The following is a 20,240-nucleotide window of genomic DNA, read 5'->3' as shown; positions in this document are numbered from 1 at the left end:
CTGGCCCTCCTCACCGCACGTCCTTCACATCCAGACCTCTCGCCGCAACATCGGTGGCCACCAGCACGGCGGTGGGGTCGGCCTTGAAGCGGTCCAGGGCCCGCAGGCGCTGCCGCTGCTGCATGCCTGCGGCGGGGAGCGGGGGGTGGGGCAGGGGGTTCAGACACAGGGGGTGGGGAGGCGCGGCCAGGTGTGCGGCAGTGGCCGGCAGTGACAGAAAGGAACGGCACGGCATTGAGCGGCGATGCACGCTGCACGCTGCCGGCTCGTAACAGCGCAGCAGGCACAGCGTGGCACAGCAGGTGCGGCAGGTGTGGCAGGCACAGCGGGCCCCGTAGGGCACAGCAGGCACAGCGGCGCCTCACCCGCGTGCAGCGGCAGCGCCTTCACTCCCAGCAGCTTCAGGATGGCTCCCAGGCGGCGCACAGAGCTGATGGCGTTCACAAACACGATGGTACGGCCTGCGGTACGGCAGCGGGGAGCGGGGGGGTAGGGAGGAGGGGTCGGAGGGGTGTGTGTGTGTGGTTGCTGCAGCGCGGCGTCGGCTGCTGCCTCCCGGCCTGCGGCCCTCGCGGGTACGCAACCCCGCCTGCACACTACGCGCCCGTCCGCACGCCGGCAGGCCCGTCCCACCTGGGTGCTTGGTGAGCAGGCAGTACAGATACTCGTCCCGCTCGTCCTCCCCGCAGGCCAGGTACGCTTCTTCCACCTGCGGTGCAGGATGCGGCGGCACAGGTTGCCAGGCCAGGAGGGTGAGTGGGATGCCCGCGGCTGGAGCTTCATGCCGGGAAGGCCCACCAGCCACAGCACGGCACCACCAGCAGCAGTACAATGGCCAGTCAGGCTTCCGCCAGGCGCATGGCAGGCAGGAGGGAGGAAAGGAGGCCGGCGGGAAGAAAGCAGGAGGGTCAAACAGGGCAGGCAGGCACAGGTGAGGCCCTGCCGGCCCACCTTGTCTGCCAGCCTGCGCTGCGAGGTGAGGTCGACAATCTTCGGCTTGCCCCTGCAGGGTGGGCAGGCAGGCAGGGGGGTCAGCCAGACAGGGGGGTCACCCAGGCTGTCAACACGCCAGGAGGCCAGCCAGGCAGGCATGCCAGGAGCCAGGCTGGCAACCCAGCGGGACAGGCGCCTGGAGCAACCGCCACACGCAAGCATAGAGGAAGCAAGCCCTTGGCGCGGGCCCCTGCCTTTCCCAAAACAAATTTGGGAAAGGAAAGAATCAATGTTTGTTTTAATGATTCTTCACAAGATACTAACCTGAAGGGGATCTTGTCCATCAGGCTGTCCAGGTCGCTGCTGCCGCTGGCGCCGCCGCCGCCCTTGCGCAGGCGCCTGCGCAGGCTGGCCGGCAGCGTGAGGGTGGCGGAGAAGACAAAGGTCTGCAAGCGCGCCTGCTGCTGCCGCCGCTGCAGCTGCTCCTGCTGCTTCTGCTCTGCCCTGTCTATGTCCTCCTCTCCTTCCTGCTGCTCCTCCTGCTCCTGCTCCTCCTCCTCCTCCTCCTGGCTGCCCTCGCCCTCGCCCTCGCTGTCCTCCCCCTCCTCCTCCGATCCCAGCTCCGCCTCCCCTTCCTCCTCCTCTGCCTCCTCCTCTGGCTCCCCGTCCGGCTCCCCAGCCTCCGGTACCGCCAGCTGCTGGTGCACCGGTATGGCCCCCAGGATGCTGCTCAGCTCGCCGTAGTGCCCCTGCTGCACCATCCGGTCTGCAGGCGTGGAGCGGGGTGCGCATGCATGCTTGTGACGTGATGCGGTGTGATCGCTGGGGACTAAGTGGCAGCAGGAAGGAGCGCAGGACGGCAGCGATGCAGGCGGGCGATCAGGGCTGGCGGCCCCTGGCAGGGGCCCGGACGGCAGCGCGGCCAGACGGGTGACAGCGCCACTGCTCCAGGGCTCGGCCTGCGGCCGGGGCTTCCTGCCCTGCCCGCACCTGCTTCGTCGATGACCAGGAAGGAGAGGCGGGAGAGGTGGGTGAGGTGGGCGTGGCCCGCCCTCATCAGGTCCAACAGCCGGCCAGGGGTGGCCACCACCACCTGCGCCACGGCAGCGGCAGCAGCAGCGGCAGCACGAATTCAGCATACCATGCAAGCAGCAGCATGCAAGCAGCAGGATGCCAGCAGCTGCGGCGCGTACGCAGCAGCATGGAAACGGGAGGGGCACTCTGGCTGTTCCGGCACGCCCGGCCCGGCCTGGTTGCCCCGCCCGGCCCCGCCGGCTGGCTGCCGGCGGCGCCGCCAGCCAGGCAACCAAGCAGCCGTTGTGCAACAGCACACAGCAGCTATGAGCGCATGCGCCTCGCGGTGTTGCAACACACAGCAGCTACCAGAGCGGGGGTGCAACCGGTCTGCCAGCACACAGCGCCCTCCCACCTCTGGGTGCTTGGCCAGCAGCCGCTCCTGCTTGAGGGCGCTGATGCCGCCCACGATGGGAACCACCCAGATGCCGCAGCCCTTACCCACCGCCTGCGGCAGGGGGCCGCATGGGCCGGGGGAGGGGAAGGGGTGGAAAGGACAGCAGAGCGCAGGGGCCAGGGAGTGGGGCAGGCACACGGCGTGCCGCGGCCCGGGGCGGCGCCTGCGCAGCGGTGCCTGCACTCGCATTCAAGCAGCAACCGCAGCAGCCAGAGCCAGGCTGGCTGGCGGCCCAGGCGCTGCCACACACCTGCAAGTGCTCGCACACTTGCAGTGCCAGCTCGCGCGTGGGAGCCAGGATGAGCGCCCGCAGCGGCGACATCGCCTGAGGCCGCTCATCGCCCTGCTGCTGCTCTTCCCCCTGCTGCTGCGCCTGCTGCGCCTGCTGGCGGTCTTGCAGCAGGCGCTGCATGATGGGCAGCCCAAAGGCCAGCGTCTTGCCGGAGCCGGTCTGCGCGGCGCCGATGACGTCGCGCCGGTCGCGGATGGCGGCGGGCAGGCACTCGGCCTGCACGTGGGTGGGGGCCTCAAACCCCAGCCTGCCGAGGGCCGCCTCAATGGCTGGGTGCAGCTCCAGCCCGCGCCAGGCTGATGTGTCCGCCAGCGGCCGCGCCGCGGCCGCCGCCGCTGCCGCCGCCGCCGCGCATTCCGCCGCCGCCGCGCGCTTGGCGGCCTTGACCTGCTTGCGCATGGCGGCGGCGGCGGCACGCTTCTCCGCCCGCGCCTCCTGCTTCTGCCGCTTCTTCAGCTGCCGGTTCTCAGCCTGCAGCGCCGCCACCTGCCCCTTGAGCTTATCCAAGGACTCCCCACCCTCCTCCGCAGCAGCGGGCCCAGCAGCAGCCTGCTCCCGCTCAGCCTCCTCCGCCGCCTCGGGCTCCTTGCGCTTCTGCCCAAGCTGCTTCTTCTTCTTCTTCTTTGCCGGCGGCGGCTCGGCGGCAGCAGGCTCCTCGCCATCGCCGGAGGCCGCCGACGCTCCGCCAGGGATCATGAAATCTCCTGCAGCCGGGCAGAAGGACAGGTGGGCACCCAATGCTTTGCACGGAGCAGCGCCTGGCAGCGGCACCAGCCGGCTGCCGCCACTGCCGCCTTCCTGCCCTGCCGGCAGGGTCGCACCTATGGCGCTGGCGTCCAGCTCCTCCAGCCCGCAGAAACCAAACTCGTCCGCTCCCAGCAGGAGATCGTCTCCCACTTCGACCTGCTTCCAGCCTGAAACGCCATCCCAAAAGTCCTTGGCACCACCACCTCCTTTGCCAGCCTTCTTTCCCATGTCGGCTTGCGGTGCTGCCCTTCACTGCCGCTCAAGCGCTACTGCGCCTTGCGCATGCAAGCATGCAAGGGGTCAAGGGCATGCACAGGAGCTCGGGTGCTCCCTGCAGTTTGTTTGAATATGCGTAAAGGGGCTGGATCGGCCTAATTCCACATGCTGACGTGCACTGCGCCCAGCTGGCGCTCTTCGCAGACTCTCTACCACCGCTTGCACGGTCCATTGCGATCCCCACATGCCGATCACTCGACACCACAACTCTATCTGATCGCCATCATGCCGCTGGTGGCAGCGGCAGTGCAACCGGTTTCTCCCTGCTGCGCTTGGCGCCCAGCACCGGCCCCTGCCCACGGCATCGCACATCAGAAGCAGCTGCAATGCCCGGGCGGCTGCAAGGCCGGCCGCACGAGGATGCGCAGTGCGGCGCCGCGGCAAGAGGCGGCAGCGGCAGGGTTGTCACGCCGGGAGGCAGCCGCACTGCTCCACTCCCTGCTGCTGACGCCCCTGCTACCTGGCAGAGTATCGGCAGCAGTGACGCTGGAGGATGTCACGCCCCCGGTGGCCCCCGCCCAGCCCCTCAGCGCCAGGTGAGCTCCGCAGCCTGGGCGCTGGAAGCTGGAGCATCGCACAAGCGTGCTCATGCACACCTGTGCAGGGTGGCTTGCGTTGATCCGGTCCCAAGTGGAGTTGCAACCTGTACCTTCGCACCAGCCACACCGCCCACTCCTGCATCGCTCCCTCCCTCCCTCTCTCCCCGCCGTCGCACCACCACTTCACAGGCGGCGCCTGCACCTGCTCCACGCCTGCCGACACGCTGCACGCATCCCGGTGCTGTGCCGTGTGCTGCAGGGAGGCGCAGGTGGCCGACATCTACGACCGCACAGCGCCGGGCGTGGTCAACGTGTTTGACGTCACGCTGCGCACGACGGGCGTGGGCGGGCCGCAGGCGGTGGAACAGCCAGAGGGCAACGGCACCGGCTTTGTATGGGACACTGGTGAGTCCGCTGCCTTGCGGGGGCCGGGTGGGGCACAGGTAAGAGTGAGAAGGCAAGCGCTGCGATGCCTGGACGCTCGTCGATGCGCCTGAGCGGCAGCGACAGGCCCCGGTGTGGCTGCACGCATCAGGCAATGAAATCCCTGCTGCCGCGCCTCTGCTGCTTTTCTTTATTTTGAGCTTCCACCTGCCCCGCACCTTGGCTGCAGAGGGGCACATAGTCACGAACTACCACGTCCTGGCCAGCGTGCTGGGCGGCGCGGCGGGCAAGGTGCTGTCCGGCGCCAAGGTGGCGCGCGTGCTGCTGCTGGCGCCTGACGGCACCCAGCAAGCCTATGACGGCTTCCTGGCGGGTGAGGCGGTACCGGGGCGCGGCCTTGCCTGCAGTACCGCCGCCGGCGGCACTGGGGAGCTCGCAGCGCGCCAGGCCAGGCGGGCAGGCCGGCAGGGGCTGCGCTCCTGCTGCTGCTCCTGCTGCTGCATGAGTCGTGCAGTCCGTGCCGCAGTGCGGAGCGGTCGCCACTCACCACCTCCCTCCACACACACACACACACACACACGCGCACAAGCGCGCGCGCAGCACAGGCACCCCACACTCGCAACACCCCCTGCTTGCCAAGCAGGCGCCGACAAGGCTCGTGACCTTGCCGTGCTGAAGGTGTCCGCCCCCGCCTCCCTGCTGCGCCCGCTGCCTTTGGGCGACTCCTCCTCTGTGCGGGTGGGGCAGGGCTGCTTGGCCATCGGAAACCCGTTTGGGTTTGAACGCACGCTGACGACGGGCGTGGTCAGCGCCCTGGGTCGCGGCTTCCAGGCAAGCGCCCGCCGCTTGCGCGCGCCTCCGCTGCCTCCGCCGCGGCTTCGCAGTGGGGCTCGCAGGCCGCCTTTGATGCATACATAGTCGCATGCAGCTTGCTCGTGCGCAGCGAGTTGCTTGGCAACTACAGCCGCCACCGCATGGCTGCCGCTGCTCACCCGGCGCTGCGCTGGGCCCCGCCGCGCTGCCAGTAGAGCCAGACGGGCAGCACCATTGGCGGCGGCATCCAGACTGACGCGGCGGTCAACCCCGGCAACAGCGGCGGCCCGCTGCTGGACTTGTCGGGGGCGGTGATCGGGGTCAACACAGCCATCTTTACCAACACAGGTGAGCTGGAACGACTCACTGCAAGTAGTGAGGTGTGAAAGGAAAGTCACTACTGTGTTGCTGCTGCGAATGTTTACTGGCAAGCCGTTTTGTCGGCCGTCTCGCTGCGAGGCTGGCGCGCTCCCACCGGCCCGCTGCCCGCCCGCCGCTGGTGCCCGCTTGCCTCCCTCGCCACCACCCCCTTCCTTCTGGGGAGCGCAGGCACGTCTGCCGGCCTGGGCTTTGCCATCCCCAGCAACACGGTGCGGCGGGTGGTGCCGCAGCTCATCAGCCTGGGCGCAGTGCAGCGGGCCTCCCTGGGCTTCCAGCCGGCGCCCGACCCCGTGGCGCGAGCCCTCAAGGTGTCGGAGGGCGTGATGATCCAGACGGCAGACCCCAAGGGCGCCGCCGCGCAGGCGGGGCTGCTGCCCACGCGGCGCGGGCTGGGCGGCATCGTGGCAGGTGGGCGACCCCCTCCCCGCATGCTCTGCCGGGCTACGCGGTGCTTTCCCTGCCTCTCCTCCAGCTGCTGCCTGCGGGGCAGGCTTGTCTCCCTCTCTCCTTGCATGCCATGGCTTCCTTTCTCTCTCTCTGCGTCTGATCAGCTCAGACCCCAGCCTGCGCCCACCCGCCCGCGCAGGCGACGTGATTGTGGCGGTGGACGGCCAGCCGGTGCGCAACCTGTTTGACCTCACCTCCCTGCTGGACGAGCGGGCAGTGGGGGATGTGGTGGAGGTGCGGGCGCTGCGAGGCGTGGGCCAGAGCGCGGCGCCGGAGGCGGTGGTGGTGAGCGCCACGCTCGAGGCGGAGCAGCAGTGAGGCTTGTGGGGGCGGGCAGGAAGATGGGGAGCGGCCCGGCATTTGCGTCCACTGTGCGAGTGCTGGAGTGTCGCTGCCATCTGATTTGTGATCATCTTAAGCTGCGACCAGCTCTGCCCCGTGTGATCGCCCAGCCGCGACCAGCCGCCACGGCCGCCGCCGCCGCGCTGGCGCGGCGCCGCACAGGCGCTGCTTTCCTGTCGCTTGCCTGCTCGCTACAGCGGGATAGTGGTACAAGGGCAGCAGCCACAGCTGTGCCATCAGATGCCAAATATGAAAGGGGGGAGAATACACTGAGCAATGCTGCAGCAAACGGATACACAGCCTCCTTCACAGGGCTGCCGCCCCCACCAGCTGTTCCACCTCAGCCGCCTCCACAGGCACGTCTGCCGACAGCACCTCGTGGCCGGCAGCTGCACGCAGCAGCAGGGTGCAGCAGGGAGAGCGGATGGCACGCGTGGCCCGCAGCACAGGCACAACCTGCTCCAGGAGGCACCTGGTCCGGCTGGGGCCCCCGGGCCGGCAGCGGCCCCAGTGTGCACAGGCAAGGGGGGCCACCTGCCGGTACTCCCCACCCAACGCCCAAGGCCCACCCACAGCATGCACGGCACCCGCAGTACCATAGGCCCACCCACCCGTGACAGCAACATCATCCTCTATCCGCACGCCGATGCCGCGGTACCGCCCAAACGCCTCGTCATCGGGGATGTACAGCCCCGGCTCGATGGTCAGCACCACGCCTGTGCCAGTACCGCAGCAGTACCGCAGGCACGTAGCGGCGCCGATTTAGCCGACGGCAGGCAGGCAAGCACGCAGCGCCTGAGTGCGGCAGCATTTATCTGTGATGCAAGCACAGCGAAGGCATTCGGAGGCGCCATCCACCAAAGCCACGGGGGCCATGGCAGGCCAGCACCCGCCCACTACGTGACATGCACGCTGTGCTGTGCTGTGCTGACCTGGCTCCAGCGGCCGGTCGTGGCTCATCGTGCTGCTGTCGTGCGTGTCCAGCCCCAGCCAGTGCCCCACTGCGCAGGTAGGCAGGCAGGGTGGAAGGCAGGCGGCGATATAAAGCCCGGAATCCAACGCAGGCAGCAGGACGCAAGGAATAAACACATACGCAGCTGCACCCTGCCGCTATGCCACAGTGTCCCACCCCCTCAGCCGCACGACTGGCTCAGCAAGAGCACCGAACTGGCTGCCCCGTCACCTGAGTGTGGGTAGAAGCGGCGGTAGCTGCCCTGCATGATGTCGCCCGCGGCCTGCCCCGGCAACAGGCCCAGCTGCAGCAGCACAGCAGGCAGGCAGGTGCAAAGCACAGAATCATTGATCAGTGCTTGAGGATGTGCTGGGGGCACACGCAGGAAAATGGATGGGGCCTTAGGGTGCGCCGAGAGCGCTTCATGCCAGAGCATGCTGCTGTGCCAGCAAGCGGGCAAGCGGTCGCACACACACCCAGGCAGCACTCCACCTGCGCTATCGCCTCTGCCAGCAGGCGAACAGAGATGTGGTGCAGCTGGCGCAGGGTGGCCCCTGGCTGACAGGCCTCCAGGCAGGCGCGGTGCACCTCCAGCACAGCATCGTACACAGCACGCTGCGCGCCGCTGCAAGCCACACCAGCAGCAGCGGCAGCGTGAGCAGTCGACAGCATAAGATGGTTTCAGCCTAGGCAGGGCCGCTGTAGGGGCGAGAGGTGCAGGAGGGGCGGCGCCTGCCCCTTCGCGATTGTTTTACCGCGAGCCCGGTCCCTGCATGCAGACCCAGCGCAGCCCAGGGAAGCGCACCTGTACTTGCCGCCGGTAGGCCAGGTGCGGGTGACGTCGCTGCAGTACCCATGGTACTCGCAGCCACCATCCAGCAGTACCATTTGGTCCCCCGGTACCGACTGCGGGCAGGCATGGAGGTGGCAAGCGCGAGCCAGGCCTTAACAGGAAGCAGGTGCAGCAGCAGGTACGGTCATGCGCGTCAGGCTCCAGCCCGACAAGGTGCATGGCAGGCAGCGGTGCCTTCACCAGCTGCCCGGCTCGCGGCAGCCGCAAGCTGCAAGGTGTTGCAGCCGCACACCTTGTCGTTCCGGGAGTAGTGGATGGTGCAGGCGTCGGGGCCGCCGGCGACCACCGGAGGGTATGCCATGCGCTGCGCTCCGCCCGCTTTGCACCCGTGCTCAAACACCACCGCCAGCTGGTGCTCGTGCACGCCTGGCTGGGAGCGCTGTATGCAGCCCGACATGGCCGCCGCCGCCAGCTGGGCAGAGTGTTGCATCAGCGCCAGCTCAGCGGGCGACTTGCGCCACCTGCGGGCGGCGGCGGCGGTGCGAGCAGTGTGAGGGGTGTCAGGGGCCAGCCTGGGACGATGTGCACCGTGCCTGCGTGCCGTGGCAGTGGCAGTTTGCCACTGGCAGCAGCGCCAGATCTTCAAAGTTTCCACCCCCATTCCACACCACAGCACAGACACAATCACACACACACAAGCCACCTGCAGCCACCTCTTTCTTCTCTGGGGTGGCCCGGGCCCGCACCTGAGCTTGTGCATGAGCGGCCGCAGCGGCTGCACGCGCTGCTGCGCGGTGGCCTCCTGGAACGCGGGCAGCTGCCGCACGGCGCAGCTTTCTTTAGCCTCTGCATCGTACAGCACAGCAGAGGCGTCGCCCAGCAGGCTGCCCAGCTTGGACGGCAGCTGCAGGGGTCATGGGGCAGCGCAGGAGCGGTCAGATGAGGAAGCAGGGTGGCGGCAGGTGCCGTGGGTGTTGCTGGGGCAGGGATGATACTTCCTAGGCATAACTGCTGCTCTGCTGTGGTGCACGCTGCAAAGCGGCAAAGCACGGACCAGCCCAGCACAACACAACCCAGCCCAGCCCAGCGCTAGCGCCAGCGCCCGCCGCGTGCCTGGGAGATGGGGTGCGCCTCGTGGGCGCCAAACACCTCCGCCGCCGCCTCGGGGCCCAGCCGCGCGCCGTCCCACTGCTCCCGCCACGCATCGGGATCCGCCACAAACAGGGTGAAGCGGCGGCTGGAGTCCACGGCTGCCAAGGCATAGGGCTGGGTGATGCCTGTGAGGTACAAAAAGTCGGCGCTCTGGCGGTACGGGTACGGGATCACGCCTGCAGGCGCAGGGGCCAGGTGCCTGGTCCGGGGCATGGTGCGGGAGGCGCTGGGGCACCTGGGCAGTGGCTCGATTGTTTTGCTGCTGCTGCTGCTGCCGCTGTACTGGTGGCTGGTTTCTGGCAGCCGTGTACCCAGCTGGCACACGTTAAATGAAGCTTCAGCAGGCCCCTATCACGCACCTGCCATATACACCAGCGGGGCGGCCGGCAGCACCGCCACCGCGCCTGGCGGCAGCATGCCCGCCAGCCGGTCCCTCCGCGACGCAAACTCTGCAGCCGACACGCCCGGCTGCAGCTCCCCGGGCTGCAGCAGGCCTGGGTGCGTGAGCGGAGTGGGCTGCCCCGCCAGCGCCGCTGCCCGCGCCGCGCCGCCGCCCTGCAAGATGCGCTGCGCGGCGCGGCGCAGGGGCCCCGGGTTGGCGGCCATGCTGCTCCTGAAGCCGCTACTTGCCGCTCAGGTCCAGCTCTCGAGAGCCGGGCTGGAGCTGGGGCTCCTTGGGATGCTCGGCTGGAGGAGTGAGCAATTTCCACAGCGAGAGGGCGGTGAGTGGGATCGTGATAAAGCCAGCCAGGAAGGTAACGCGAGTTCCGCGCTTTGTCCTGATGGAAACCGGGCCCAGCAAGCCCCACATAGGCGGGCAGATGGGGGATGCAATCAACAAGATGAGGACAAGTGAGCCAGGCTCGAGGTCTCGCTTTGTGGGCACCTTACTGTGGCCACAATGCACAACCCATTGTGAGTGCTGGGGGGTGGGGTATGAGAGCCGCAAGCGGGCATTCATGCATCTGGCCACCTGGGCCTTACTGGGGCCTGGGTGGAAGGGGCCGTGATGCTTGATGTGGTCGCCAGGTGGCTCCCAGCTGGCCCCTGAACCCTGTCCGAGTTCGCTCTGGCAGCCACATTGCCGTCTAGTTGTAGCAGCCTTCGCTTCGGGCAGCCAGCGCCAGCGCCTCCGGCTGCCGCAGGGTGGGAACCCTCAAGTGCACGTCCCAGCCCGTCACGGAGCAGCTGGGGACTCGCTGAACAGACATCCAGACGCCAGTTAACAGCCATGGCTGAGCCCGTGGCGTATATCAACGGCAAGCGCCATGTGCTGCCCGCGGGACGCGCGGACCAGACCCTGCTGAGCTATCTCCGAGGTAGATTGTGTCCCGGGTGGACCCTGCAAGCAGCCGGGGCCCGCCGGATGCTGGGGGAGCCCGCCACTGCGTTTAGTCCCACCCGCTAGGGCTTCCTGCCGCCCCGCCTGCCGCCGTTGGAGCACCCACATCCTGCGGAGCTCTCTCCCCTCCCGTGGCGCCCGCCCCGCAGACTCAGGCTTCACGGGCTGCAAGCTGGGCTGCGGCGAGGGCGGCTGCGGTGCGTGCACCGTGCTGGTGTCCAGCGCCGAGGCGGACGGCAGGCTGCACCACCGCTCAATCAACGCCTGCCTCTGCCCCCTCTATGCAATTGAGGGGATGCACGTGGTGACGGTGGAAGGGGTGGGCAACACCCGCGACGGCATGCACCCCGTGCAAGAGCGGCTGTCCAAGGCGCACGGCTCGCAGTGCGGCTTCTGCACCCCCGGCTTTGTCATGTCCATGGTGGCGCTGCTGCGGGCCAAGGCGCCCGAGGCCCCCACAGAGGAGGAGATCGAGGAGAACCTGGCGGGCAACCTCTGGTGCGCACAGGGACACGCCGGCTGCGGCCTTGGCGCGCCGCAGCGGGCGTTGGGGGGCGCAGCGGGCAGCCTGCTGGGTTCCGCCGGCGGTTCTTGGCATGGAGGCAGCGTGGAAAAGGTCGCGTCCCGTGCGTGCTGGCAGCGTGCTCAAGGGCCTCCCTGCCTCGCCCACATGCTGCCCCTGACCCTGCTGGCTGCCCACACCACCCGGCTCGACGCGCTGCCGCTGTTCCCGCCCCTGTGCTGCCGCCCCGCAGCCGCTGCACCGGCTACCGCCCCATCCTCGACGCCTTCAAGGCCTTTGCCAAGGTGGACGCCGCAGCATACACGGAGGAGGCGATCGCCGCCAGCAAGGCCAACGGCCATGCCGCCAACGGCGCCAACGGCGCTGCCAACGGCAAGAACGGCAAGAACGGCAACGGCCGCGTGTGCCCCTCCACGGGCCAGCCCTGCGACTGCGGGGAGAGCGACGGCAACGGCGCAATCGTGTCGGCCAGCAAGCACAAGGAGGAGGCCTGTGGCCCGCTGACACACATCCGCCCTGCAGGTGCGTATGACGCAGCCAGGGCGCCCGCCCTGCCCGCGGCTGCTGCGCGGCTGGCTGGCCTGCACCGCGGCTGGGCTGCTGCCGTCAGCGTGCCAGCCTCTGCCTCCCAGCACCTCCTCCCCTCCGCTCTCTCTGCTGCCTGCCCAGCTATCCATCTTGCCTCCCTGCCCGCTCACCTCTCCTGCACTCTGCCTCGCCCTCCCTTTCCTCGCCCCGCAGTGGAGCCCATCTTCCCGCCCGAGCTGCGCAAGCGGGCTGCGGCCGAGCTGGCGCTGCCCGGGGAGCGGTGCGCGTGGTACCGCCCCGTGACGTTGTCCCGCCTGCTGGAGCTGAAGAAGCAGTACAACGACGCCAAGCTGGTGGTGGGCAACACAGGTGGGCGGGGCTGTGAGGAAAGCAGGCAGGGGCGGGTGGTGGGCAGCGCAGGTGGTGCACGGCTGGAGCGAGCCGCCTCATTTTTTCGGCCACGCCCAGGTGGGCTGCTCAGCTGCTGCACCGCGGCTGCCAACACCTGCGCCGCATCGCGCTGCACGCCATGCAGAGGTGGGCATCGAGATGAAGTTCAAGAGCCTCAAGTACCCGGTACTGATCGGGGCCACCCATGTGGAGGAGCTGAATGCCTTTGAGGTGCGCCTTCCCGCTCGGCTGCTGCCCGCAGCCTTTCCACCTGCAGCTGGGCTGTGATGGGGATGGGGCTGAAGCCGCGCCACTCTGAAGTTTTTTTTCATTGTTTGTTTCTTTTTGTTTCACCAGTTACTCGCGCTGCTGCGCCAAACCAAGCCAGCCAGCCGAGCCGGGCCGAGGCAAGGTTGCCCACCACCCCGCCCCCTGCTTTCCTTTCACTGTTTATTTCTTGGCTTCCTCGCAGGTGGACGAGGGCGGCGTGACCATCGGCGCCTCGGTCACCCTCACCCGCATCATGGAAAGCTTCAAGGAGCTGATTGCGGTGCAGCCGGCCTACAAGGTGAGGCCGGGGCAGGGGCCAGGAGATGGGGCAGGGTCCGGCTGTATTGTGTATTGTTGGTTAGGGACGGCCCTGCGGGTGCAGGGGCCAGCCTGCCAGCCACCAGGCACGTGCCCGCTGGCACATTGAAGGCAGAGGGGATCTCTTCTCTGCAAGCCGGCCGATGCAGTGCTCATCCATCCTGCTCCCTGCCTCCCTCCCCGCCATCCTCCTCTGCCCGCAGACCTCCACGCTGCGGGCGGTAGTGGAGCAGCTGCGCTGGTTTGCGGGGCCGCCCATCCGCAACGCCTCGGGCATCGGCGGCAACATCTGCACCGCCTCTCCCATCTCGGGTGCGCCCGCCTGCCTGCCATCTGCCTGCCTGCCAGGGCAGCGTCACTGCCTGCCTGCCTGGGCTTCCTGGCCTTGCACTCTGCCTGCCCTGCCCTCCCTGTCATGTGTGCATCAGCTGCCCGCTGTGTTACCGCTGGACGTGTGCGTGCTTGCCCCGCCAGAGCAACCTCACACACCCACACCCACACCTGCTCCCTTACCCACGCTGTCCTCATCGCCCAAACCATATGCTCGCAGACCTCAACCCGGTGTGGATGGCGGCGGGCGCCACCTTCACTCTGGCGGGTGCGGGCACGGGGGAGCGCACGGTACTTGCCAAGGACTTCTTCCTGGCGTACCGCAAGGTGGACATGGCGCCGCACGAGATACTGGTCAAGGTGGGCGGACGCACGGGATACCGGCCCTCACACTCATGTCTTGGCACACTGGCGTGAGCCCCTCTGTCCATCTGCCTGCCTATCTCTTGGTGCCTGCCCCTGCGCCTGTGTTGCCACCCCCACCCGCCCCACAACCCACACGGTTTGCGCACCCACGCCGCCGCAAGCTGCCAGCACCTGCCCCACCATCCAACACACAGCACATGTGTACTGCCCCCCGCTGCAGCTGTATGTGCCCTTCAACCGGCAGTACGAGTATGTCAAGGAGTTCAAGCAGGCGCACCGCCGCGATGATGACATCGCCATCGTCAACGCCTGCGTGCGCCTGGCCATGGAGGCGCGCGGCGGGGGCTGGGTGGTGGGAGAGGCCGCCATCGCCTACGGAGGCGTGGCGCCGCTCACCATCATGGCGCCCAAGGTGCGGCGTGGGGCGGTGGTGGCGGGCGGTGTGGGTGGGATGGTGGTGGTGCTGCATTTGGGGGTGGTGTTGTGGCGGCGGTGTGATGTGTGGTGTATGGCACGCATGCTGGGGCCCCATGCGTGGGAGGTTGGGAGGTGCAGCCCCGCATCTGCCGGCACATCCCGGCCCAGCCTGACTCGGCCTGGCTGACAGCCACCACGCCTCTGGGCCTGCCTGCCTGCCCCCGCGCCGCTCTTTCCTGCAGACCATGGCCGCCCTGACCGGCAAGCCCATCGACGGCGCCGCTCTGGAGGCGGCGCTGGCGGCGGTGCAGGAGGATGTGAAGATGGCGCCCAACGCGCCCGGTGCGGGCAGCCGCCGCTGTGTGTCGTCCTTTCTGTGCTTGCCGCATGTGCAACCCCTTGGCCGGCTGGCCGGCTGGCAGGCCGGCTGGCCTGCGTTTGGAGGGCGCGGCGCCTGCCCCTGCAGCTGCTCGCCTGCATCGCGCCGCGCCTCTTGACCTTCTCTCGCGGCCTTCGTCATGTTTTCGTGGCCACAACACACACACACACACACACACCGCCCCTCCCTGCTGCAGGCGGCATGGTGGAGTTCCGCCGCTCCCTGGCCGCCTCCTTCCTGTTCAAAGGCCTGCTGTTTGTGGCGCAGCAGCTGGAGGCCGAGGTTCCCGCCTTCACCTCGCCCTTCCCAGAAAACTACCGCTCAGGCAAGCGGCGGCCATGCCCCGCCGGTTTCCAGGGCCGATGCGTTGTTGCGTTATGCACGCTTCCCATCCAGCACTGTTCCCGGGCGCCTGTGGCTACCTGCCCTGCTGCAAGCGCTGGCCTGCCGGCCGGCCGGCCTGCGAGGCGCTGACTCAGCTCCCCCACCTGGCTCCCTCTTGTCGGGCTCCCCACTTCCACTGCTTGCAGCGGTGAAGCCTTATGAGCGGCCCGCCTCTCACGGCCTGCAGTACTACTCTGCAGTACCAGGGGAGGACGTGGTGGGCCAGCCGTACCGCCACCAGGCAGCCGACGAGCAGGTGCCGCGCCGCGCTGCGCATGCTGTGCTGTGCATGGAGAGGGTTCGCCTGCCTGCCCGCTCTTGCTCCCACCTCATCCGCCTCGCCTCGCCCGTCGCCCGCCTGCCCCTGCTGTCCCGCCTGCCCGCAGGTCTGCGGTACTGCCCAGTACGTGGACGACATCAAGCTTCCCGCCGACGCCCTCTTCGCCGCCATTGTCGCCTCCACCAAGCCCCACGCCAAGATTGTGAAGCTGGACACGACCGCCGCCGCCGCCATGCCCGGCGTGCACGGCATCTTCACCGCCAAGGATGTGCCTGGTGGCAACGACATTGGGCCAGTCATCGAAGACGAGGAGCTGTTTGCCACGGTGGGTGGCGCGGGGCTGGTGCTCGGGGGTGGCCTGCCTGGAGCTCAGCAGCGGGTCGGATCGCCGCCGCCGCGGCTTCATCGGGCGCATGCCGTGCCGTCTTGCGCTTTTGACTGAGCAACACCTCGCCGTACCTTCTCTTGCTGTAGCTTCTCCCAAGCAACTCACTGAGCCCCTGGCTCGCTCCGCCTGTACCTGCAGGACAAGGTGGTGGTGGTGGGGCAGCCGATCGCCGTGGTGGCGGCCGAGACAGAGCGGCAGGCGCGGGAGGCGGCCAAGGCGGTGGTGGTTGAGTACGAAGACCTGACCCCTGTCATGGATATCGAGGACGCGATTGCGGGTGAGCCGCGTGTTTGGTCGCCAGGGGGGTGCGGTGCGGTGTGGTGTGGTGTGGTGTGGAGGCAGGTGTACGAGGTGGAGGGAGCGAGGGCAGGAGGAGGCGAACGTTGTTTGTTGTTCTTGGGGGAGGAAGTACACAGCTTGGCAGGGCCTGGGCAGCCCAGCCCGCCCATCCCCCAACAGCCTCACTGCCCAGCACACAGCAGCGCCCCTTGAACCCGCGCATGCCCCCCCTCTCCCCTGTCTGCAGCCAAGAGCTTCCTCATGCCCTTCAGCCACTCGTTGGCCAGCGGCGACGTGGAGGCGTTCTTCGGGAGCGGGGAGGCGGAGATGGTGCTGGAGGGAGAGGCCAAGATGGGAGGGCAGGTGGGCCGGCGGCGTTGGAGGAAACGGCTGGCTCCGTGATGCATGCGGGGGGCCCTTGTCCCGACACGGCGGCCCCGCCGGGGCCTGTTGATCCCTCCGGCCCGGCCTCCCCCTCCCTCATTCCCCCGTCCCCCCCCACCCCAAAGCCCGGGGCCCCCACTCACCCATGCCACCTCCGGTTCCGATCCAGCACCCAGACCACCCCCCCCCCTCCAACAGTAAGCCCCTCCCCCCCACCCCTGCCCTCCCCCCCCCACACACACACACACGTACCCCGCAGGAGCACTTTTATCTGGAGCCCATGGCCTCGATTGTCATCCCCGCAGAAAACGACGAGTTCCTCTCCTTCTCCTCCACCCAGGTGTGTGTGGTGGCGGGGGCAAGGCCTGGGCAGTGGCAAGGGGCTTGACTTTGAAGTGGTGGGTGTGTATATGGTGGTTGGTATGTAGTGGTGGTGGCATGGCTGTGTGGGAGCTCCGGGCTATCGGGTGGCGCTGCACGGCGGCATGAGGGTGGTGGAGGCTGAGCCTGTACCATCGGTACCACCTGCCCGTACCGCAGTGCCCCGACGCCCACCAGAAGTACCTGGCCCATGTACTGGATGTACCGCTGCACAAGGTGGTGGTGCGCACCAAGCGCCTGGGTGAGTATGGGTTGGTGGTGGGTGGTGGCAGCTGGGTGGCAGCTGGGCTGGCTGCCCAGGTGCCTGCCAAAGGCCACACCCGCCACCTGAGGCTGCGCCGACCCTGCCTTCCTCTGCTCCAATCTCAGCCCGCCGCTGCCTGCCTGCGCCCGCTCCCGGCCCCTCCCGCAGGCGGCGGATTCGGCGGCAAGGAGTCGCGCTCCGCCTTCCTCAACGTCGCCGCCGCAGTGCCCGCATATCACCTTCGCAAGCCCGTCAGGCAAGCCCCGCCTCCCGCTCGCCTGCGCCGCAACGTCAGAACAAGCCTTGCGTTCGTTCCTGCACGGAATACGCTACACTGCCCGTGGCTTGGCCGCCAAAGGAATGCAGGCAGTGCTCTCCTGCGCCACCTGCCCCCTGCACAGCTGCTGGTCCCATGCCGCCCCTCTCTGCCCTTCCCACAGCTGCTTCCCGTCCCCTCGCTGCCCTCCTCTCCTTGCAGGCTGGTGCTGGACCGTGACGAGGACATGCAGATCACGGGCACCCGCCACCCCTTCATGGGCCGCTACAAGGTGGGCCCTTCTCTATTGTTGTTTTCGCTATTAAGACAATCCTTTTCCACAGGGAGCGCGGCAAGATTGCGTTGGCTTGTTGGCGTCGTGTGTGGTGCGCCTGACACCTCTGCGCCGACACCTCTGCGCTCCGGCTGGGGCGCGCCATCTGGGGCGCGCCACCTGGGCTACCCGCCCAATGTGTTGTTCCGTTGTCTGTCTTCCCGTCGCCCCGCAGGTGGCCTTCACCAAGGAGGGGAAGCTGCAGGCCATCGACATGCAGCTGTACTGCAACGCGGGATACTCGTTGGACATCAGGTGGGGCCCGGGTGGGGTGTGGGGTGGGGTGGTTTGTGTGTGTGTGTGTGTGTAATGAGGAGCTACGAGTCGGACGCTACGCCGCTGACTTCCTGTGCCACCCCTCCTCGCTTCCCCGGCTGCTCCCTGCGTGCTGCCCACATGGCACCCGCACCAACCCACCGCGCTGCCCCCACCCCCCACCCCACCACCCCCCCGCAGCCACGGCGTGCTGGACCGCGCCCTCATGCACTGCGACAACGTGTACCGCGTGCCCCACCTGCGCACCCAGGGCTACCTGTGCATCACAAACATCGCCTCCAACACAGCCTTCCGGGGCTACGGCGGGCCGCAGGTGGGCCGCGGCCTGCCGCCTGCTGCCACCGCAGGGCTCTGGGGGCTGAGACGCAGCCTGGCGGAGCTGTGCTGTCGTTGCAGCAGCCATATCCCCCTCGGGGTGCTTTCCCTCGGCTTCCTCGGCGGCCAGCCGCCTGCCCCGCGCCTTGCACGCCTGGCTGCCCTACGCGCTGCTGCCTTTCCCTCGCCTGCCACCCACAACTGAGTAGGTTTTGTGTGTGTCTGACTCTGTTCGTGTCTTGATTGTTGTTGGGGGGGCCCTGCAGGGCATGGTTGTCATGGAGGACATCATCGACCGCGTGGCCTGCGCTGTGGGCAGGCCGGTGGAGGAGGTGAAGAAGCTGAACATGTACAAGGTGGGGTGTGGGGGCAGGTGGTGGGTGGGGGGGCAGGTGTTCGCCTGCAATGGCGGGGTGCTGGGTGGTGGCAGGTGTTCGCCTGCAGTGGTGTGATGGCGGGCATCAGCGGTGTGATGGTGGGTGGTGGCGGCAGTGGCAGGGTGAAGTGGCTGGTGGTGGATTGGGTTGAGTTGCGTTGGCGCCGCAGGCTCAGGCGCCGACCCGTTCCGTGCTGGCGCCTGCCCTCGGCTCACCCTGTTCGCGCCGGCGCCCGCCCCCGCGTGTTACCGCAGGAGGGCGAGGTGACGCACTTTGGGCAGAAGCTGGTGGGTTGCCAGGCGGAGGCGTGCTGGCAGGAGGTGTGGGACTCGAGCGAGTACTCGGCGCGGCGGGAGGCGGTGGCGCAGTACAATGCAGGTACGACGGGACGCCGGGCAGCGTACCGCGGAGCTGCGCCGGGGCTGTGTCGTTGCCGCCTTGTTCTGCCCCACGCTCGTAACCCCCTCCACCGCCACCATCGTCCACACACAACACACAGGAGCGCGCTGCCACCACCCCTGACACATAACAACAACCCCTGCCCGCCCCACCCGCCCTCCCGCCGCAGCCCACCGCTTCCGCAAGCGCGGCCTGGCCATCACCCCCACCAAGTTTGGCATCTCCTTCACCACCAAGTTTTTGAACCAGGCGGGGGCGCTGGTGCACGTGTACACAGGTGGGCCGGCGCTGACGTGGCGCTGACGTGGCACTCGCCGGTTTTGGTCCAGGGGCTGGTCTGCTTGCCGCTACCATCACCACCTGCACCTCTGCCACCGCCACCTCACGCACCCCTGCCACCGCCCCACGCCACGCTCGCCAGCCGGCCCGCCACCTCACCACGCACCCCCCCGCCCCGCGCCCGCCCGCAGACGGCACCGTGCTGGTGACGCACGGCGGCGTGGAGATGGGGCAGGGGCTGCACACCAAGGTGGCGCAGGTGGTGGCTCACGACCTCAAGATCTCGCTGCAGCAGGTGTACATCGCCGAGACCGCCACAGGTGGGCGTGTGTTAAGGGTTGTTGTAGCGTTTTGAGAGCTTTGTTGACCGATTGAAGATCTTTGTTTTAGGGTTGGTTCAGTGGGCGCGCTGCGGCTGGGTGTGTGGGTGCGGCCGGGGGGCAGCTTGGCCGTAGCAGGCGTGCGCGGTTGAGGGCCCAGAGGGGCAGGTCCTGCCTGGGGTAGTGGGCCGATGCCGTGGGCGCGCAGCGGACCTGCCTGGCGCCCCGCCCAAGCGTGCCCGCCCGGCTGCGCCACTGCGTTTCCTTTCCCGCCACCAACCGCCACCACCACCTCCACCACCAGTAGCCCCCACCCAACCACCTGCCCCGACTGATGGAAAAAAACACCTCCCGTCGCTGCAGACAAGGTGCCCAACGCCTCCCCCACCGCCGCCTCGGCCTCCTCGGACATGTACGGCGCCGCCGCGGCCGACGCGTGCCGCCAGCTCAACGAGCGCCTGGCGCCCTACTACGAAAAGATGGCGGGCAAGCCGTTCAAGGTTGGCCGGGGCGGGCCTCTCGGTTGCAGACAGATTTTTGTTGTCTTTGATATTGAGATCCATCTGGGTGGATGGAGCGAGGCAGGGTTGCCGCGCTGTGCCCAGCGTCCCCGCCCCAGCCCGGACAGCCTCCCTTCCGCCTCCCCTCCCTCCTCCTTTGTCCCCGACGCAATTGCTGCCTGCATCCTCACCCCACCCCCGCGCACTCCTCACCCCGCCCTTGCCCCTGCCCCCGCCCCTGCCCCTCTGCTTCGCCCCTGCCCCCCTCCCGCAGGAGGTGGTGCTGGCGGCCTACCTGGACCGGGTGGACCTGTGCGCCCACGGCTTCTACGCCACCCCCGACGTCACCGGCTTTGGCGGTGCCATGCCCTTCAACTACTTCACCTACGGTGCGCCGCGCTGCGCTGTGCTGTCTTGCGCCGCGCTTTCTTCCCTCCTGCCTTTTCCCTTCAGCTGCTT

At 68.2% G+C, this 20,240-nt stretch overlaps 5 protein-coding genes across 5 annotated transcripts in view; 2 read left to right on the top strand and 3 right to left on the bottom strand.

Moving 5' to 3' along the window:
* The window catches only part of CHLNCDRAFT_25981 (hypothetical protein), a gene marked incomplete at both ends in the record, with an annotated part of 3,844 nt that extends 1,118 nt beyond the window's left edge, over positions 1-2,726 (bottom strand). The window contains 9 exons of the mRNA XM_005845212.1: positions 15-126; positions 366-461; positions 634-709; positions 952-1,003; positions 1,258-1,406; positions 1,641-1,699; positions 1,924-2,026; positions 2,363-2,455; positions 2,655-2,726. Coding sequence (XP_005845274.1) covers positions 15-126; positions 366-461; positions 634-709; positions 952-1,003; positions 1,258-1,406; positions 1,641-1,699; positions 1,924-2,026; positions 2,363-2,455; positions 2,655-2,726 — 812 coding nt within the window. The remainder of the gene's footprint in view (positions 1-14; positions 127-365; positions 462-633; positions 710-951; positions 1,004-1,257; positions 1,407-1,640; positions 1,700-1,923; positions 2,027-2,362; positions 2,456-2,654) is intronic.
* A 78-nt stretch (positions 2,727-2,804) lies between these two features.
* CHLNCDRAFT_15504 (hypothetical protein) lies at positions 2,805-2,975 on the bottom strand (the record flags this gene model as incomplete). Its single annotated transcript, XM_005845211.1, has 1 exon — positions 2,805-2,975. A coding segment is annotated over one exon (171 nt), but the record flags the coding sequence as incomplete, so codon positions are not given.
* A 1,104-nt stretch (positions 2,976-4,079) lies between these two features.
* Positions 4,080-6,601, top strand: CHLNCDRAFT_25936 (hypothetical protein; the record flags this gene model as incomplete). Its single annotated transcript, XM_005845344.1, has 8 exons — positions 4,080-4,255; positions 4,518-4,663; positions 4,872-5,015; positions 5,283-5,459; positions 5,561-5,577; positions 5,671-5,803; positions 6,005-6,244; positions 6,423-6,601. 8 exons carry the CDS (start codon positions 4,080-4,082, stop codon positions 6,599-6,601), a joined length of 1,212 nt encoding a protein of 403 aa, XP_005845406.1.
* Positions 6,602-6,931: 330 nt separating this feature from the next.
* Positions 6,932-10,128, bottom strand: CHLNCDRAFT_136970 (hypothetical protein; the record flags this gene model as incomplete). Its single annotated transcript, XM_005845210.1, has 10 exons — positions 6,932-7,014; positions 7,237-7,341; positions 7,558-7,626; positions 7,809-7,881; positions 8,070-8,202; positions 8,383-8,483; positions 8,663-8,891; positions 9,117-9,274; positions 9,520-9,698; positions 9,882-10,128. 10 exons carry the CDS (start codon positions 10,126-10,128, stop codon positions 6,932-6,934), a joined length of 1,377 nt encoding a protein of 458 aa, XP_005845272.1.
* Positions 10,129-10,753: 625 nt separating this feature from the next.
* The window catches only part of CHLNCDRAFT_136969 (hypothetical protein), a gene marked incomplete at both ends in the record, with an annotated part of 10,324 nt that continues 837 nt past the window's right edge, over positions 10,754-20,240 (top strand). The window contains 27 exons of the mRNA XM_005845343.1: positions 10,754-10,841; positions 11,014-11,362; positions 11,620-11,909; positions 12,129-12,284; positions 12,451-12,536; positions 12,778-12,873; positions 13,097-13,205; positions 13,444-13,583; positions 13,810-14,001; positions 14,249-14,348; positions 14,582-14,734; positions 14,916-15,025; positions 15,156-15,374; positions 15,576-15,714; positions 15,964-16,079; positions 16,360-16,440; positions 16,641-16,722; positions 16,894-17,032; positions 17,204-17,273; positions 17,491-17,570; positions 17,772-17,904; positions 18,173-18,262; positions 18,538-18,661; positions 18,852-18,959; positions 19,153-19,281; positions 19,645-19,781; positions 20,056-20,170. Of these exons, the coding sequence (XP_005845405.1) occupies positions 10,754-10,841; positions 11,014-11,362; positions 11,620-11,909; positions 12,129-12,284; positions 12,451-12,536; positions 12,778-12,873; positions 13,097-13,205; positions 13,444-13,583; positions 13,810-14,001; positions 14,249-14,348; positions 14,582-14,734; positions 14,916-15,025; positions 15,156-15,374; positions 15,576-15,714; positions 15,964-16,079; positions 16,360-16,440; positions 16,641-16,722; positions 16,894-17,032; positions 17,204-17,273; positions 17,491-17,570; positions 17,772-17,904; positions 18,173-18,262; positions 18,538-18,661; positions 18,852-18,959; positions 19,153-19,281; positions 19,645-19,781; positions 20,056-20,170 (3,631 nt within the window). The remainder of the gene's footprint in view (positions 10,842-11,013; positions 11,363-11,619; positions 11,910-12,128; positions 12,285-12,450; positions 12,537-12,777; positions 12,874-13,096; positions 13,206-13,443; positions 13,584-13,809; positions 14,002-14,248; positions 14,349-14,581; positions 14,735-14,915; positions 15,026-15,155; positions 15,375-15,575; positions 15,715-15,963; positions 16,080-16,359; positions 16,441-16,640; positions 16,723-16,893; positions 17,033-17,203; positions 17,274-17,490; positions 17,571-17,771; positions 17,905-18,172; positions 18,263-18,537; positions 18,662-18,851; positions 18,960-19,152; positions 19,282-19,644; positions 19,782-20,055; positions 20,171-20,240) is intronic.

The sequence above is a fragment of the Chlorella variabilis genome, assembly GCF_000147415.1.
Source record: "Chlorella variabilis unplaced genomic scaffold CHLNCscaffold_18, whole genome shotgun sequence".
Taxonomy (NCBI): Eukaryota; Viridiplantae; Chlorophyta; class Trebouxiophyceae; order Chlorellales; family Chlorellaceae; genus Chlorella; species Chlorella variabilis.
The sequence above is the reverse complement of the archived record's forward strand: the minus strand, read 5'-3'. Positions and strand labels throughout refer to the sequence as shown.